This window comes from Engystomops pustulosus, chromosome 6 (genome assembly GCF_040894005.1).
Source record: "Engystomops pustulosus chromosome 6, aEngPut4.maternal, whole genome shotgun sequence".
NCBI lineage: Eukaryota > Metazoa > Chordata > Amphibia > Anura > Leptodactylidae > Engystomops > Engystomops pustulosus.
This window is the reverse complement of record NC_092416.1, coordinates 86,160,893-86,180,488: the sequence shown is the minus strand read 5'-3', so window position 1 is coordinate 86,180,488 and position 19,596 is coordinate 86,160,893. Positions and strand designations below refer to the sequence as shown.

The window sequence follows — 19,596 nt, the reverse complement described above, 5'->3', positions numbered from 1 at the left end:
GGTCCCCTTGAGAAATGGCAGCAGAGGTCCCCTTGAGAAATGGCAGCAGAGGTCCCCTTGAGAAATGGCAGCAGAGGTCCCCTTGAGAAATGGCAGCAGAGGTCCCCTTGAGAAATGGCAGCAGAGGTCCCCTTGAGAAATGGCAGCAGAGGTCCCCTTGAGAAATGGCAGCAGAGGTCCCCTTGAGAAATGGCAGCAGAGGTCCCCTTGAGAAATGGCAGCAGAGGTCCCCTTGAGAAATGGCAGCAGAGGTCCCCTTGAGAAATGGCAGCAGAGGTCCCCTTGAGAAATGGCAGCAGAGGTCCCCTTAAGAAATGGCAGCAGAGGTCCCCTTAAGAAATGGCAGCAGAGGTCCCCTTGAGAAATGGCAGCAGAGGTCCCCTTGAGAAATGGAAGCTGAGACCCCCCTAAGAAATGGCAGCAGAGGTCCCCTTGAGAAATGGAAGCTGAGACCCCCTTGAGAAATGGAAGCTGAGACCCCCTTGAGAAATGGCAGCAGAGGTCCCCTTGAGAAATGGAAGCTGAGACCCCCCCTAAGAAATGGCAGCAGAGGTCCCCTTGAGAAATGGAAGCTGAGACCCCCCTAAGAAATGGCAGCAGAGGTCCCCTTGAGAAATGGAAGCTGAGACCCCCTTGAGAAATGGAAGCTGAGACCCCCTTGAGAAATGGCAGCAGAGGTCCCCTTGAGAAATGGAAGCTGAGACCCCCCTAAGAAATGGCAGCAGAGGTCCCCTTGAGAAATGGAAGCTGAGACCCCCCTAAGAAATGGCAGCAGAGGTCCCCTTGAGAAATGGAAGCTGAGACCCCCTTAAGAAATGGCAGCAGAAGGCCCCTTGAGAAATGGAAGCTGAGACCCCCTTAAGAAATGGCAGCAGAGGTCCCCTTGAGAAATGGAAGCTGAGACCCCCCTAAGAAATGGCAGCAGAGGTCCCCTTGAGAAATGGAAGCTGAGACCCCCTTAATGAAACAAAAATAAACTCAGTAATCACCCAGCGATTCCACGGCTTCCTCTCTTATTTGGCAACAGTGCAGGCAGATACATGTCCATCCCATCCGTGCACACTGTATGATGAGGCAGTAGCGTAGCTGATAACGGCATCAGTGTGTGCAGGTAAGGCGGATAGATGTGCGTCTGCCTGCGCAGTCATTGTAATTAATTGTATACATGTCTGATATGCATACAATTGATCCTTCTCACATCTGACGGGACCTGCTGCGACCATGATCATTGCGCCACTGGCATATGGTCAGACACATAGGGGCAGATTTATCAAGCTGTCTGAAAGTCAGAATATTTCTAGTTGCCAATGGCAACCAATCACAGCTCAGCTTTCATTTTACCAGTGCTCATGAATATTTCAAAGGGAAGCTGTGATAGGTTCCCATGGGCAACTGGAAATATTCTGACTTTCAGACAGCTTGATAAATCTGCCCCATAGTTTCAATGTGAATCAGTTGCTGGGACAGGGAATGTGTGGGCATGCCAGGCGAGCGAAAAATGGTCGGCACCCAGGGTGCCTGCCCCTCTAAACAAACAGCCCAGACGGACGGCAGTGTGGGAGAAGTACAAGTTAAGTTTTTAAAAGAGGTGAATACAAGTTTTTTTATTTTTCCTTTTTACATGCAGACCACAGATATTTTTTAATAAACCCTTTAACTTTTTATGGATAAGAGACTTTGACCAGTGCTGGATATCCACTTTTCAATTTTGTACACCCTTTACACCCCAGTCATTATCTTAAAGCAACTACCAAACTTCTTATTAACAAATATATCAAAATACATATTAAAAATATAACTTTAGTGCTACAAATATCAAAAAATTATGGATTTTTCTATAAGTGACACCACCTGACTTATGCACAGGTTTTTTCAGAATTTTGACGCACCAAGCTCAAAAGGTTGATCCAAACCCACTGAAATCATTACAATGTATGACTTATAATCTGAGGTGATGACATGCTAAATTTTAATAGAGTGCTGCCACCATAAGGCTACAGTGAAAAGTACATCTGTACCGCTGATTCCTGGGAAATTACCACAGGGACAAGATTCCAGCACATTACATACAAGGCTTTACCAGAAGTCTGCAGTCAGGACAGTGGATGCACTTAAAACAAGACATTTTTCTCTAGATATTAGCGCACGAAGTACATTTTGACGTACAGCAGAAAAGATTTATGGAAGCAGCAGAAAGCCAATGGATAGCACTTTTGATCCCTTCAATGCTGTAAAATTGAATGCACAAGTTTTTTCCTATTTTTCTGGAACTTGACACTTTTTTTTGGGAGCAGTCACATGTAGTGCTAGCTCATTTGCAGTGAACCGCCAGCGATCAGCAAACAATTGCAGGCGTTACACTGGAAGCGCTAATGAGACAGGGCCGAGGCACGGCCCCCTGTGCTTGTAAACGCGGCACAACCACAGCGTGTGTCTGACTAAAACTGTTCAAGAATGCAGTGGATGAAATGGCAGATAGCACAATCTTCTCAATTTGAGACCATTTTGTTTGAAAGCATGGGAGCCCTTTTCTCAATTAATTTAAGTTGAGTTCCAGCACAAGTCCTGCTACTTCTTACACTGCTGGGGCCACATGGGGAGGGGGGGGGGGTTGAGAAATGGCCCTCTGTGTGGGCGACCACCATGAGAACAGACCAGCCGTACTATATGTCACATATCTCTTTTGATATTCAGAGCAGCGCAGACAAAACCTGTTTGCCTACACCACTCTATTCTGTGGAGGACCCAGGCAGCATGTGCCGATGCCATTCCTGTGGGCGCAGGGAGGTAAGTATCTGGCCTCATGCACACGAACGTATGCGACATGTCCTGTCTTCCCCCCCCCCCCCATGTACAGAGCAGCCATTGCCATCTTTGGGGGACATATGTACACCCGCAAGCCTGCGGCCGTACATAGTCCCCCCCGATGTTTGTGTGCATGGGGCCTTAGTTTTATTGTTTTGATTGTGTGTTGGGGTGCATAAAGGGCTGTGGTTGACCGAAAATAGACCGGGGCCAGGTATAGACTATGAAGGCTGTATTCACAGGATGCATTTCTATTGTGTTTTGCATTGGAAGAAACGCATACAGTACACGTTATATTAGTTGGACCGTGTTTTACATTTTAACGATTAACAAGCAAAACCCTTGTTACAATAAAAATAAATAAATTATACATATGCAATTGATGATGTGTTTTGCCTTGTGCGCTAACACTTTCTTTAAAAATGCATTTAATATATCCTGGTGGTAGATGCACATTTACATACAGCAATGTGCGACACAATCACACAACCCCACAAAATAGATTCAGTACAAAATATTTTATTGCCAATATGATGCTGGTAAGGGAGGAATGTTTCTGTTACTGATAAAATTCATGTCCATTTCACGGCCTTAAAAGAAACATTAAACGAGAGGTAGGATACTGCTGAGAATTTAGCCCAGTGTGTGTTTGTTGAACAAATATTCTGCCATACCAGGATGGCTACTCCACAGCTTCTTTAGGCTGGTTATGTAATCTCCAAGCTTTTTTATGGTCTCTGTACTCTCAGACAAGAACGGAGACTCCAAGAAATCTGTCATCTGCAGAAATGGAAAGAAAAAAAAAAATAAAAAAATAAAATAATGGTAATATTAGTAAAAAAAAAAAAACAAACACATGTGTCCTTTACATTGGATGCATCACTTAGAGATCAAGATCTACTATAGTTGCAGGTCACTGAAGCACCTTAAAGTTGGTGTATGGGAAGGATGTTGGCACTGTTGAAGGAGACGTCTAAAAAGTTTTGGAGAGAAGTACATGAAACAATCAATTTACAAATGTTATTGCCAGATAGCTTGAGCAAGGCAAGTACATTTTTTTCTTATATTCAGTAGATTCCTGGTAAAGGTACATTAATCCCATGATTTATTATGACCTGCATATTCAGTGATGGGCAACCTTTTGAGCTTGGTGTGTCAAAATTCGCCAGAAAAAAAAAACCGAGCATAACTCGGGTGGTGTGTCACCTTGACAAAAAAAAAAAACATAATTTTGTGATATTTATAGTTTTAAATAACAAATATGTATAATTATTTAACTTCTAGGGTACTTTAATCCTAGGTTGTCTGATTGATCCTACCATGTACTGCCATACTACATCTATTTATTACAATGTGCTGGACAATCTCTCAGCCCCCTGGCTACTGCACCTGGCCGTGTAGGAGCCGAGGATGAAACTTAACTCTCCGGCGGCCGCATGTCACTGAAAATGGCTATGCGTGTCAGCACTGACACGCGTGTCATAGGTTGGCCATCACTGTGCATATTTGTAGTCCGGAAGGACTTTCGTCACCCCATTATGTGGAGATATATATGGATTATTAGTTGCCCTTGATGGATCTGTGCTTTTAAAGAAAGTAGTAACATTGCTAAGTTTTAATACTTAATAAAATGTTGATGCTCTCCAATAAACCCTCAATTCAAATCAATAAAAGGTTTGTGGCCTACTCCTACCAAGCATCATTAGTTTAGTGTTGAACAAGGTTTCAAGGCTTCCATGCCCCATTTACAAATTCAGCATCATGTTTTCAGTAAGGTCATGAAAACAAGGTTTTCAGGTTATATAGCCTTCAGTGACCCAGTGCAATTGCAGCCTCTCACAGTTAAAAAAAAAAAAAAACCTTTTATTTAGCAACTTATGTGCTGAATGAGTAGTATTACTAGTTTTAACACAGATTTTCTCTTACATGGGGGTCATTTTTATCACCAGCAACACCATGCAGATCCAGCAGAGCTTGGTTTACGGTCTTCTCCAGCTTCAGAGCCATCTGCAGCGCTTCTAAACCATTCGTCCAGTCGTCCTTTTCTGGTTTCTAATAGAGACAATATCATATAGTCTATATCTAGTTACAGCTACCGATACATGTATAACCATTTCTCTTTCCCTGTTCCACCATTATCTTTGCCACCCACAAAGATGAATCCAAGTTGCATATCTGAATGGTCAGCAGCCATATAGCATGTGCAAAGTTTGCATGGTATCTTAGGGCATATATTAGCATCATTGTCTAGCACCTAAACTATATACAAGAAAAAACGGATTTCCACTCATGCCAACAGAAGCCAGCTTTTGGCCCTTGCAATAGAACAAAGGAGGCAGGCATTAACATGGCGATGTGTAAAGCAACTCCTATAATATGCACCAGTACTTATCATTAGGGAACAAACACCTACATAGGAAGGCTATGACAGTAACATCATGGAGGACCAAATCCACATGGATCTTTCATGTAGTAGTTCAAGTAATAGTTTGACATTTCTACAGTCTTTGGCATTACAGAATAATACTATACATGTACTAACTGAAAAGTAAAGATGTCAGCAATGCAGTCCATTTTATTCTCCACATAACCATTTGCCTCAGCATCATATATTTTGTCATGTTTCAGCTGGAAACTAAATTCTTTACATCTCCTCCTTTTATCGGTTGTTACTGTTGCACCGAGATAGAGCAGAAGCTGGTTATGGGTTGCTAGATAACAGCTCAATGTAAAAACCTTATGGGTCAGCATTAGAGATGAGCGAACACTAAAATGCTCGGGTACTCGTTATTCGAGACGAACTTTTCCCGATGCTCGAGTGCTCGTCTCGAATAACGAACCCCATTGAAGTCAATGGGAGACTCGAGCATTTTTCAAGGGGACCAAGGCTCTGCACAGGGAAGCTTGGCCAAACACCTGGGAACCTCAGAAAAGGATGGAAACACCACGGAAATGGACAGGAAACAGCAGGGGCAGCATGCATGGATGCCTCTGAGGCTGCTTAATCGCACCATTATGCCGAAATTATGGGCAACAGCATGGCCATGACAGAGTGACAGAATGAAGCTAGATAGCATGTAAAACATCCAATAATTGACCCTGACACTATAGGGGACGGCATGCAGAGGCAGAGGCAGCAGGCTGGAGAGTGGCATGGCGACATACCCTAATTGGACTCAGGCTTCAAACCAATGGGTGTCAGAGAGGAACCAAAGGAGGTGAGCAAGAAGCGCTCAAATAATATCGGTACATGATAAAAGTTTGCCAGTATATTTTGTGGATTACACAGCAGGGTGGCGACAAAGTTAACATGGAAGCCATGAAAACAACCCAAAATTCTGCCTGACACAGCTCGTTTGATAAGGGGACCATGTATGCTTACAGTTCATGCCAGTCGCTGCACTGGCTGCCAGTCTCCTTTCGAATACAGTTTAAAATAATAATAACCCTCATCCATAAAGCTCTGTATAATGCTGCACCCCCCTACCTCTCCTCTCTTATCTCAGTCTATCGCCCAACCCGTGCTCTTAGATCCGCCAGTGATCTTAGATTAACCTCTACCCTAGTGCGGACCTCCCACTCGCGTCTCCAAGACTTCTCTAGAGCTGCACCAATTCTATGGAATGCTCTGCCCTGGACTATCAGACTAATACCTAACCTCCAAAGTTTCAAACGTGCTCTTAAAACCCATTTCTTTAGGCAAGCCTATAACACTCATTAACTGCATGAAGTTTTAACTCTTCTACTAACCCGTCCTGTGTCGTCCTCCCATCTGTTATCCAGCAACCAACAGGCACCAGACTTCTCTGCAGTCCCATTCACCCTGGACCTGGTATATAAGATGACGGCTGAGTGGTTCAAGCGACAGCAATTCCATTTATTATATTTTTTTCTATTCCCTAAGAAGAATGGCTTGACCATTAAATATTCTTTTACCTCGTGTTACCCCATCATCTTCATAAACCGTAAGCTCTGGCGAGCAGGGACCTCACTCCTGTTGTTCCATACAAATGTTGTGCTCTGTTACATTACATTTGTATTTGTTTCCTATGATTTGTAAAGCGCTACAGAATATGATGACGCTATATAAATAAAGATTATTATTATTATTATTATGGAGGCAGTGAACTAGTAGTAGATTAAAGGTGCTGCAACTATGTTAGTTGGATCTTGGGATGGAGCTGGCGCTCTGCAGCCAGGCGAGCTTTTGCCAATCCAAGCCCCTGTCTCTAGGCTACTCCCCAAACAGCACTTCTAAGAACCTTTTGTATAAGATCAAGTGTAGTAGCGTTCTTATAAGTTTAGGATATGGCGGGTGAGGGGAATGTAAACAGATGCGCAAGAAGCGCTGAAATAATATCCCTAAATGGTAAAAGTTTGCAAGTATATTTTGTGGATTACACAGCAGGGTGGCGACAAAGTTAACAACTTTGATGTGGAATGCCCTGTAATAGCTCTTGGGCGGTGTGCCTTTTATCGCCTAGGCTCAGCAGTTTCAGCACCGCCTGCTGTCGCTTAGCGACGGCACTGCTGCTGTGCCTAGAGCTACCGACTGATGGCGCCATGCCCACGGATGGTAATTCGGAGGAGGAGGAGGTGGAGGAGGGGTGGGAGGAGGTATAGTAGGCCTTTGAGACCTGGACCGAGGTAGGCCCCGCAATTCTCTGCGTCGGCAGTATATGACCAGCCCCAGGGTCAGACTCGGTCCCAGCCTGCACCAAGTTAAGTGTAGTAGCGTTCTTATAAGTTTGGGATATGGCGGGTGAGGGGAATGTAAACAGATGCGCAAGAAGCGCATGATGCGCATGGAGCTGGCGCTCCGCTGCCAGGCGAGCTTTCGCCAATTCAAGCCCCTGTCTCTAGGCTACTCCCCAAACAGCACTTCTAAGAACCTTTTGTATAAGATCAAGTGTAGTAGCGTTCTTATAAGTTTAGGATATGCCGGGTGAGGGGAATGTAAACAGATGCGCAAGAAGCGCATGATGCGCATGGAGCTGGCGCTCCGCTGCCAGGCGAGCTTTCGCCAATTCAAGCCCCTGTCTCTAGGCTACTCCCCAAACAGCACTTCTAAGAACCTTTTGTATAAGATCAAGTGTAGTAGCGTTCTTATAAGTTTAGAATATGCCGGGTGAGGGGAATGTAAACAGATGCGCAAGAAGCGCTGAAATAATATCCCTAAATGGTAAAAGTTTGCCAGTATATTTTGTGGATAACACAGCAGGGTGGCGACAAAGTTAACAACTTTGATGTGGAATCCATGAAAACAACCCAAATTTCTGCCTGACACACCTCGTTTGATAAAGGGACGATGTATGGAGGCAGCTATATGGACGACTTTTGGAGGTAGCAATGGAGACAACGTGTGGAGGCTGCTATGGAGACAATTTAATTTGGATAGTGCCTGTATGTGGCAGTCCCAAACATTTTTCAAACCAGAGGAGCAGGTAGGTGGCCCTCCAGTAAAATGGAATAGATTGAGTGCCTGTATGTGGCAGTCCCAAAAATGTTTCAAACCAGAGGAGCAGGTAGGTGGCCCTGCAGTAAAATGGAATAGATTGAGTGCCTGTATGTGGCAGTCCCAAAAATTTTTCAAACCAGAGGAGCAGGTAGGTGGCCCTCCAGTAAAATGGAATAGATTGAGTGCCTGTATGTGGCAGTCCCAAAAATGTTTCAAACCAGAGGAGCAGGTAGGTGGCCCTGCAGTAAAATGGAATAGATTGAGTGCCTGTATGTGGCACTCACAAAAATTGTTTCAAACAGAGGACCGGGTAGGTGGCCCTCCAGAAAAATTAAATGCATGAAGTACTATAGCAAGAGCCAGTGGGCCCTGTCAAAAAATAGCCATTTTCCTCTGCTTTACTGTACAAAGAGGAGGAGAAGGAGGAAAATGAGGAGGAGGAGGAGTGGATCAATTATTCAGGTTGAGCTTCCTTCACCTGGTGGAGATTGGAAATTCTGAGAAATCCAGCCTTTATTCATTTTAATAAGCGTCAGCCTGTCAGCGCTGTCAGTCGACAGGCGTGTACGCTTATCGGTGATGATGCCACCAGCTGCACTGAAAACCCGCTCGGACAAGACGCTAGCGGCAGGGCAGGCAAGAACCTCCAAGGCGTACAGCGCCAGTTCGTGCCACATGTCCAGCTTTGAAACCCAGTAGTTGTAGGGAGCTGTGTGATCATTTAGGACGATGGTATGGTCAGCTACGTACTCCCTCACCATCTTTCTGTAAAGATCAGCCCTACTCTGCCGAGACTGGGGACAGGTGACAGTGTCTTGCTGGGGTGACATAAAGCTGGCAAAAGCCTTGTAAAGCGTACCCTTGCCAGTGCTGGACAAGCTGCCTGCTCGCCTACTCTCCCTCGCTACTTGTCCCGCAGAACTACGCACTCTGCCGCTAGCGCTGTCAGAAGGGAAATACTGTTTCAGCTTGTGCACCAGGGCCTGCTGGTATTCATGCATTCTCACACTCCTTTCCTCTGCAGGGATGAGAGTGGAAAGATTTTGCTTGTACCGTGGGTCCAGGAGAGTGAACACCCAGTAATCGGTGCTGGAATAAATTCTTTGAACGCGAGGGTCACGGGATAGGCAGCCTAGCATGAAATCTGCCATATGCGCCAGAGTACCAACGCGTAAGAATTCACTCCCCTCACTGGCCTGACTGTCCATTTCCTCCTCCTCCAACTCCTCCAACTCCTCTTCTTCTGCCCATACACGCTGAACAGTAAAGGACTCAACAATGGTCCCCTCTTGTGTCTCACCAACATTCTCCTCCTCTTCCTCCTCATCCTCCTCCACCTCCACCTCCTCCGATATGCGCTGAGAAACAGACCTGAGGGTGCTTTGGCTATCAACAAGGGAATATTCTTCCCCTGTCTCTTGTGACGAGCGCAAAGCTTCCGACTTCATGCTGACCAGAGAGTTTTTCAACAGGCCAAGCAGCGGGATGGTGAGGCTGATGATGGCGGCATCGCCACTGACCATCTGTGTTGACTCCTCAAAGTTACTCAGCACCTGACAAATATCAGACATCCACGTCCACTCCTCATTGTAGACTTGAGGAAGCTGACTGACCTGACTACCAGTTCTGGTGGAAGTTGACATCTGGCAGTCTACAATCGCTCTGCGCTGCTGGTAAACTCTGGATAACATGGTCAGTGTTGAATTCCACCTCGTGGGCACGTCGCACAACAGTCGGTGAGCGGGCAGTTGGAGGCGGCGCTGCGCTGCCCTGAGAGTGGCAGCATCTGGGCTGGACTTCCTGAAATGCGCACAGATGCGGCGCACCTTCGTGAGCAAATCAGACAGATTGGGGTATGTCTTGAGGAAACGCTGAACTATCAGATTTAACACATGGGCCAGGCATGGCACATGTGTCAGTCTGCCGAGTTGCAGAGCCGCCACCAGGTTACGGCCGTTGTCACACACAACCATTCCCGGCTTGAGGTTCAGCGGTGCCAGCCACAGATCAGTCTGCGCCGTGATGCCCTGTAATAGCTCTTGGGCGGTGTGCCTTTTGTCGCCTAGGCTCAGCAGTTTGAGCACCGCCTGCTGTCGCTTAGCGACGGCACTGCTGCTGTGCCTAGAGCTACCGACTGATGGCGCCGTGCCCACGGATGGTAGTTCGGAGGAGGAGGTGGAGGAGGGGTGGGAGGAGGAGGAGGCATAGTAGGCCTGAAACACCTGGACCGAGGTAGGCCCCGCAATCCTCGGCGTCGGCAGTATATGAGCAGCCCCAGTGTCAGACTCGGTCCCAGCCTCCACCAAGTTAACCCAATGTGCCGTCAGCGATATATAGTGGCCCTGCCCGGCAGCACTCGTCCACGTGTCAATGGTCAGGTGGACCTTGTCAGAAACGGCGTTGGTCAGGGCACGGATGATGTTGTCTGACACGTGCTGGTGCAGGGCTGGGACGGCACATCGGGAAAAGTAGTGGCGGCTGGGGACCGAATACCGAGGGGCGGCCGCCGCCATGAGGTTGCGAAAGGCCTCGGTCTCTACTAGCCTATAGGGCAGCATCTCCAGGCTAAGCAATCTGGAGATGTGCACATTAAGGGCTTGGGCGTGCGGGTGGGTTGCACTATATTTGCGTTTTCGCTCCAGCGTCTGGGGTATGGAGAGCTGAACGCTGGTGGATGCTGTGGAGGATCGTGGAGGCGACGATGGGGTTTTTGTGGCAGGGTCCTGGGCAGGGGGCTGACTAGCAGCTGACACAGGGGAAGGAGCAGTGGTGTGCACGGCCGGAGGTGAACGGGCTTGTTGCCACTGAGTGGGGTGTTTAGCATTCATATGCCTGCGCATACTGGTGGTAGTTAAGCTAGTAGTGGTGGAACCCCTGCTGAGCCTGGTTTGGCAAATGTTGCACACCACAGTCCGTCGGTCATCCGGTGTTTCCTTAAAGAACCTCCAGACTTCTGAAGATCTAGCCCTCGCCGCAGGAGCCCTCGCCACGGGAGCTTCACTAGTTGACACATTTGGCGCTGATGCACCAGCTCTGGCCCTGCCTCTCCGTCTGGCCCCACCACTGCCTCTTCCAACCTGTTCTGGTCGAGGACTCTCCTCCGTCTCAGAAGCACTGTGTTCACCCGGCCTCTCAACCCAGCTTGGGTCTGTCACCTCATCATCCTCCGATCCCTCAGTCTGCTCCCCCCTCGGACTTCCTGCCCTGACAACAACTTCCCCACTGTCTGACAACCGTGTCTCCTCATCGTCGGACACCTCTTTACACACTTCCACTACGTCAAGAAGGTCATCATCACCCACAGACTGTGACTGTTGGAAAACCTGGGCATCGGAAAATTGCTCAGCAGCAACCGGACAAGTGGTTTGTGACTGTGGGAAGGGTCCAGAAAACAGTTCCTCAGAGTATGCCGGTTCAAATGCCAAATTTTCCTGGGAGGGGGCAGACTGGGGGGGAGGAGGCTGAGGTGCAGGAGCTGGAGGAGTGCCGATTTCGGTGACATGGGTGGACTGCGTGGAAGACTGACTGGTGGTGGACAAATTGCTCGAAGCATTGTCAGCAATCCACGACATCACCTGTTCGCACTGTTCTGGCCTCAACAGTGCTCTACCACGAGTCCCAGTAACTTCAGACATGAACCTAGGGAGTGTAGCTCTGCGGCGTTCCCCTGCTCCCTCATCAGCAGGTGGTGTCTCACCCCGCCCAGGACCACGGCCTCTGACCCCTGCAGTAGTTGGACGCCCACGTCCCCGCCCTCGTCCTCTACCCCTAGCCCTCGGGTTAAACATTTTTAAAATGAGAGTTATAACTTTATTTTTTTTTTTTACTTTTTTTTTTTTTTTTTGTGTTTTTTGTTTTTTTTTGAGTTTTTAAAACCAAACAATGCTATCCTATTGCTATGGCTATTTTCTAGCCAAGTATCAAAGCACACTACTATGCCAGATGAGATGACACTGAGTTAGTGCCTAATTGAAATCCAACCCCTACTAAATTTTCCCACTTCGGTCTTTGCTATGGATATGTGCGTCACTAAGCGCAGAACACAGCGGTCGCAAGTCTCACTACAAATTGCTCAGAATTGGCTAGTACATGCACTGCAGAAAGTACAGCCACCAGCAGATCAACCAGAAATCAAATATATAGAACGCTACTGTATGCGTAAGTAAGCTCTTTGTATTCTCCTATGGCTATTTTCTAGCCAAGTATCAAAGCACACTACTATGCCAGATGAGATGACACTGAGTTAGTGCCTAATTGAAATCCAACCCCTACTAAATTTTCCCACTTCGGTCTTTGCTATGGATATGTGCGTCACTAAGCGCAGAACACAGCGGTCGCAAGTCTCACTACAAATTGCTCAGAATTGGCTAGTACATGCACTGCAGAAAGTACAGCCACCAGCAGATCAACCAGAAATCAAATATATAGAACGCTACTGTATGCGTAAGTAAGCTCTTTGTATTCTCCTATGGCTATTTTCTAGCCAAGTATCAAAGCACACTACTATGCCAGATGAGATGACACTGAGTTAGTGCCTAATTGAAATCCAACCCCTACTAAATTTTCCCACTTCGGTCTTTGCTATGGATATGTGCGTCACTAAGCGCAGAACACAGCGGTCGCAAGTCTCACTACAAATTGCTCAGAATTGGCTAGTACATGCACTGCAGAAAGTACAGCCACCAGCAGATCAACCAGAAATCAAATATATAGAACGCTACTGTATGCGTAAGTAAGCTCTTTGTATTCTCCTATGGCTATTTTCTAGCCAAGTATCAAAGCACACTACTATGCCAGATGAGATGACACTGAGTTAGTGCCTAATTGAAATCCAACCCCTACTAAATTTTCCCACTTCGGTCTTTGCTATGGATATGTGCGTCACTAAGCGCAGAACACAGCGGTCGCAAGTCTCACTACAAATTGCTCAGAATTGGCTAGTACATGCACTGCAGAAAGTACAGCCACCAGCAGATCAACCAGAAATCAAATATATAGAACGCTACTGTATGCGTAAGTAAGCTCTTTGTATTCTCCTATGGCTATTTTCTAGCCAAGTATCAAAGCACACTACTATGCCAGATGAGATGACACTGAGTTAGTGCCTAATTGAAATCCAACCCCTACTAAATTTTCCCACTTCGGTCTTTGCTATGGATATGTGCGTCACTAAGCGCAGAACACAGCGGTCGCAAGTCTCACTACAAATTGCTCAGAATTGGCTAGTACATGCACTGCAGAAAGTACAGCCACCAGCAGATCAACCAGAAATCAAATATATAGAACGCTACTGTATGCGTAAGTAAGCTCTTTGTATTCTCCTATGGCTATTTTCTAGCCAAGTATCAAAGCACACTACTATGCCAGATGAGATGACACTGAGTTAGTGCCTAATTGAAATCCAACCCCTACTAAATTTTCCCACTTCGGTCTTTGCTATGGATATGTGTGCCACTAAGAGCTAAACACAACGGTAGCAAGTCCCCCTGCTAATTCCTCACAAAATGGTACTAGATGCAAATTAAAATAAAAAAAGTAGAACGTTATTGTAGCCCTAAGAAGGGCTGTTGGGTTCTTTGAGAATCACTCCTGCCTAACAGTAAGCTAATAGAACACCCTAACGCTTTCCCTGACCAGCAGCAGCTCTCTCCCTAGCGGCATCCAGACACAGAATGATCCGAGCAGCGCGGGCAGCGGCTAGTCTATCCCAGGGTCACCTGATCTGGCCAGCCAACCACTGCTATCGACGTGTAAGGGTACCACGTCATGCTGGGTGGAGTGCAGAGTCTCCTGGCTTGTGATTGGCTCTGTTTCTGGCCGCCAAAAAGCAAAACGGCGGGAGCTGCCATTTTCTCGAGCGGGCGAAGTATTCGTCCGAGCAACGAGCAGTTTCGAGTACCCTAATGCTCGACCGAGCATCAAGCTCGGACGAGCATGTTCGCTCATCTCTAGTCAGCATCTATAAACAGATAACTCCCTGCATAAACCCTCTAATAGTACAAATCTGCCTCCACCTTGCAAGAGGTAGTTATTAATAAAAAGGTAAGCATGGACTGACAGGTCACCTCAATGCTCTGAAGATAGACACGTCCTCCTCTCTGGTTTTGATACTTAATAAGTTTTTCTGCATGTTCCTTCTCCTCTTCTGAACGCTCTCGGAAAAACTTGGAAAAATTAGCAAGTGCTACATCATCACGGTCAAAATAAGAAGCCTACACAAAAACAGAGGGAAAACTTGATTATATATGACCTTTAAATTATACGTGCTTCATATACAGATTCTTATATATTAAGAGACAAAAACGAATCACGTGTCTAACTTATTTGAGGAAATGTATGTGCTATATTCCAGATGGTCAATGACTAATGCCTTTAGAGGTATTTCCCAGCTGAACCAGTCCCCTGTGTATGTGACATAAGCATTGCCAGAGGTGCCCGGGTGCATTTCATCTCCTCCACCTCCTATATAAGCATATATATTCAATTCAGGGGGGTGGAAGTGGTATTCAACAAATATATTTTACCAGCAACTGCAATTTTATGCAAGATAAAAAAAAAAATATCTTACAAAACCTGCATGAAAGGGTTCACAAGACTTTATAAAATTCCATTCCTTGCAATGTTAAATCTCAACCCCCAGCATGTATCTATGTGGGTACGTAACACAGAGGAAATGTTTACATAACATGTATCCATAGACGTTTATCTATAAACTGCCTGTGTATATATGCGCTTCCTTCATAAACCCCAGAAGGAGCCTGTCAGCATATTTTATTTGTATTTTCCTAGACAATGTCATTTGTGAGAATTTCTACTACTGAAAACATAGGAGCATAGTGCAGCTACAGACAGGAGAGGGTGAAAGTTTAGTACAAGAAGGCACAGGAAATGTTTACATGGCACTTTATTCAGACGCACAGCAAGGACACAACGTGGAAGGGGCTCACCATAGACAGGTAGATGTAGGAGCTGTGGTATTTCAGGTTCACTGTGCGGTTGAGGCCCGCCTCACAATCCTGGTGGAAGTTGTGCCTGATCTGGGACTCCATGATTATGTGTACAATGCAGGCAGATGAATGAATAGGGACAAGCTGCCCCTCCCCCCTTTATAGAGGCTGCAGGGGTGAGAAGTCCCTCCTAAAACATGGCTATCCCCTCCCATCCACAGCAGGGCTCAGATAGTAAACACAGGCAAGGCCTAGCACACATCTTCTCCTAGCACGCTGTGTGATGACATGGACAATGTTTAACACAAAACTACACAAGTTTTCAGGATAGTTGATTGTTGAATTATACATATTTTTTCCTTTTCCCTCTGAAATGTTGTTGTCTGCGACACTTCGAGTTCCTAATATTGCATGCATGCCTGCTGCCCGTGTCACGTGAATAATCGTCATGGACGTGAACTAGAACAATAGGATAATACCTCATTGTTTCAGGACAAGTCTGCACTAAATGAAGTTTGACAACTATCTCAAAAGGACATTAAAATTCATAAATTTTATTAGGGTATTTTTTAAAAATAAGTGGAGCTGCCTACAATCATATTGTTATATAGGGCCACATAAACAAGACAAACATACAATTATTGTAGTGTATCCTCCAACACGTTAGACATTCCTGTATGCAAGATGGTAGAGCTGCATTGTGCAGTTATGCAGCACCTAGCCCACTCGCCAGTGTCATACTGAGTGTCGAAGACGATTAATCTACAATACAAGTGGTGCTAGACCCGTGTGCTCGGCACTTGGCTCAGTTCACATATGAGGGTCTGCACCTATTATGACCATACGTCAATTGAAGCCTGACGCGTTTCCCCGCTATGTATATTGAGGTAGCGGTTCATCAGAGGACTATTACGATGGTGATCCCCTATCCTGCATCTGTCTTAACTAGCCTTCAGCATTGATATCAGCTCACTAGCTAACTTAAAGTACAGTGGGATCGGTCATGCTAGTATGGTGACATACGCCGGCGTTTGTTTGGCCGCGCGTGATGCCGGCGTCCCGGGCTATTTAAAGATTAAGCACCGCCCACCAAGAGGAGGAGGAGGGGCGGTTCCCAGGGTGCTTGACGTCACCGAACACTCCCCACATCAATCGATGGGATCCTCCGCACGTCACAGCTCCGGGGCCCAATCAGGGGCCGTAGAGTTCGACCGTGGTGGTACCCACACCGATCACAGAGAGCATGACAGCCAATGCATTCCTATAGGTAAAGTATCCTACCACCTCCTCATAAATTCGCTACATCGCGATAGCGTTTCTTGAGGTACTTGATCGCGGTTCCTAATGAACCCTCAACATATAATACATTTGTGGGTTGGATGAGCCGGAGGTGTAAACACATTGAGGGGAAACATACAGAGGTAAACAGAGTCACATAGTCACATAAATATAACAAAGGTCCCAGAGGTATGTCACTAACAGGAAGTGATCAGGTGTCAGAATATTATTTACAAAGTTTAAATTCTGTCGAGAGTTGAGTAAACAAGGTGTTTATTTACAAATTGTTTATGAAGTGTTTATTTACAGTGTTTGAGGTCCTTTAAATACATAGAGTAAACAGGAACCCCCACATGGCTAAATGACAAAGTTGGTGGTATAGTATACAGATCTACTTGGTCACCACTTGTCATCAAACAAACAGGCATGACCTGGGGACAGTTCAACCGGATGGGCTAAATGAACATATTGCCTATGCCTGTTTCATTTAGACATAGTCCCTGAATATCTATTCATGCCTGTTTGTTTGATGACAAGTGGTGACCAAGTAGATCTGTATACTATACCACCAACTTTGTCATTTAGCCATGTGGGGGTTCCTGTTTACTCTATGTATTTAAAGGACCTCAAACACTGTAAATAAACACTTCATAAACAATTTGTAAATAAACACCTTGTTTACTCAACTCTCGACAGAATTTAAACTTTGTAAATAATATTCTGACACCTGATCACTTCCTGTTAGTGACATACCTCTGGGACTTTTGTTATATTTATGTGACTATGTGACTCTGTTTACCTCTGTATGTTTCCCCTCAATGTGTTTACACCTCCGGCTCATCCAACCCACAAATGTATTATATGTTGAGGGTTCATTAGGAACCGCGATCAAGTACCTCAAGAAACGCTATCGCGATGTAGCGAATTTATGAGGAGGTGGTAGGATACTTTACCTATAGGAATGCATTGGCTGTCATGCTCTCTGTGATCGGTGTGGGTACCACCACGGTCGAACTCTACGGCCCCTGATTGGGCCCCGGAGCTGTGACGTGCGGAGGATCCCATCGATTGATGTGGGGAGTGTTCGGTGACGTCAAGCACCCTGGGAACCGCCCCTCCTCCTCCTCTTGGTGGGCGGTGCTTAATCTTTAAATAGCCCGGGACGCCGGCATCACGCGCGGCCAAACAAACGCCGGCGTATGTCACCATACTAGCGTGACCGATCCCACTGTACTTTAAGTTAGCTAGTGAGCTGATATCAATGCTGAAGGCTAGTTAAGACAGATGCAGGATAGGGGATCACCATCGTAATAGTCCTCTGATGAACCGCTACCTCAATATACATAGCGGGGAAACGCGTCAGGCTTCAATTGACGTATGGTCATAATAGGTGCAGACCCTCATATGTGAACTGAGCCAAGTGCCGAGCACACGGGTCTAGCACCACTTGTATTGTAGATTAATCGTCTCCGACACTCAGTATGACACTGGCGAGTGGGCTAGGTGCTGCATAACTGCACAATGCAGCTCTACCATCTTGCATACAGGAATGTCTAACGTGTTGGAGGATACACTACAATAATTGTATGTTTGTCTTGTTTATGTGGCCCTATATAACAATATGATTGTAGGCAGCTCCACTTATTTTTAAAAAATACCCTAATAAAATTTATGAATTTTAATGTCCTTTTGAGATAGTTGTCAATCTAAGGAGTTGGGACATAAACCATTTCTATTGATTTATCACTAAATGAAGTTTGAATGAGTCCTCACCTACTGGCATATTCTGTGGTTCTGTTCACTTGTGGCGTTTTTACTGCATTATGAAACGCAATTAAAAGGATCCACCCCCAATCACACATCGAATTAAGATTGCATTTCCTGTACGTTCATTAAACGCTCAGGCACGGTCATGGTTTTGGTTGGGTTTTCATTGCGTTTTGAAACTCATTACAACAGCTGAGGAGAGATGATTTGCCTAATTATTGTTAACATTTGCGTTTAAAAAAAAGCAATGTATTGCGATGTTAATGCATGCCTTAACAAAGCATTTGCATTAACACATTGATAATGGATGCATTTTTAAACGGACTGAAAGCACATACCGTACTTTAAAACGGTCAAAAAATGTGATGTATGGCATCACCCAAAATTGAAACACCCCAATGTAATCAGGTTATCAATCGCATGGATTTCCCTGGAAACGCATATGCGATTGGCCGAGGCGCGCTAGTGTCACATTATGAACTGACTGCTAGCGGAACGTGTGACCAAGGCCTGAGGGTGCGTTCACAGTACGCATATGTTTTCAAATGGTACTATACATTTGGCTTCATTGCTGTTAAATGTTAAAGTGTCTTAACTTGGCATTTTCTCCTCTACGTTTTTTTTGTCTGTATTTTTGAGGTGCGCTATATTATAATCCACTACTGATTTTGGATACTACATATGAATGCAGCCCAGTAACGTGACAACTTAAATAGGGTCTACCAGCAGTTTACACAATAAAAAGCTGAAGAAGGGCTATAAAAAACCTGGAGGTCCAGACACACAGGGCTAATATTGTATGGTCAAAACTGTTTCGATTTAGTTAGGATTTAGTTGGCTGCCCAGCCCTTTAAGGGACACCTGTCATCAGGTCTCTGTCACTATTTCTGTCACTACTAACTGTAGGAGCAGCTCACAAGGATCCCATCCCAGCCTTTATCTAGTCAATTCATATGTTAATCATTCTGAAATCATCTTTTCTTTATTATGTAAATGTTAGGTCACGCCTGTTACCCCTCTCCTCCCCCTGCTCATGTCTATGTGTAATGTATAGTAAAGCATTGCTAGTGTCTGTGCTTTACCTGCTGGCATGCTCTGTCCTCCCATACACAAGTGTGAGACACAGACATCAGCTACACACTTACCTGACATGTTCTGCTATACACATGTGTGAGACACAGATATCAGCTACACAAGTACCTGACATGTTCTGCTATACACATGTGTGAGACACAGATATCAGCTACACAAGTACCTGACATGTTCTGCTATACACATGTGTGAGACACAGACATAAGTTACACATGTTCCTGACATGTTCTGCTATAACACGGCTGCCTG

At 45.7% G+C, this 19,596-nt stretch overlaps 1 protein-coding gene across 2 annotated transcripts; it reads right to left on the bottom strand.

Moving 5' to 3' along the window:
* Positions 1-3,308: 3,308 nt before the first annotated feature.
* Positions 3,309-15,367, bottom strand: LOC140063928 (ferritin, lower subunit). 2 transcript variants are annotated; one of them, XM_072110217.1, is made up of 4 exons: positions 15,211-15,367; positions 14,329-14,475; positions 4,732-4,857; positions 3,309-3,585 (listed from the first exon to the last, which is right to left on the bottom strand). In XM_072110217.1, exons 1-4 carry the CDS (start codon positions 15,310-15,312, stop codon positions 3,439-3,441), a joined length of 522 nt encoding a protein of 173 aa, XP_071966318.1. In that variant the 5' UTR covers positions 15,313-15,367; the 3' UTR covers positions 3,309-3,438. The 2 variants fall into 2 exon arrangements, with proteins under 2 accessions (XP_071966318.1, XP_071966319.1); XM_072110218.1 differs by lacking the exon at positions 3,309-3,585 and adding an exon at positions 3,704-3,778.
* Positions 15,368-19,596: the final 4,229 nt, after the last annotated feature.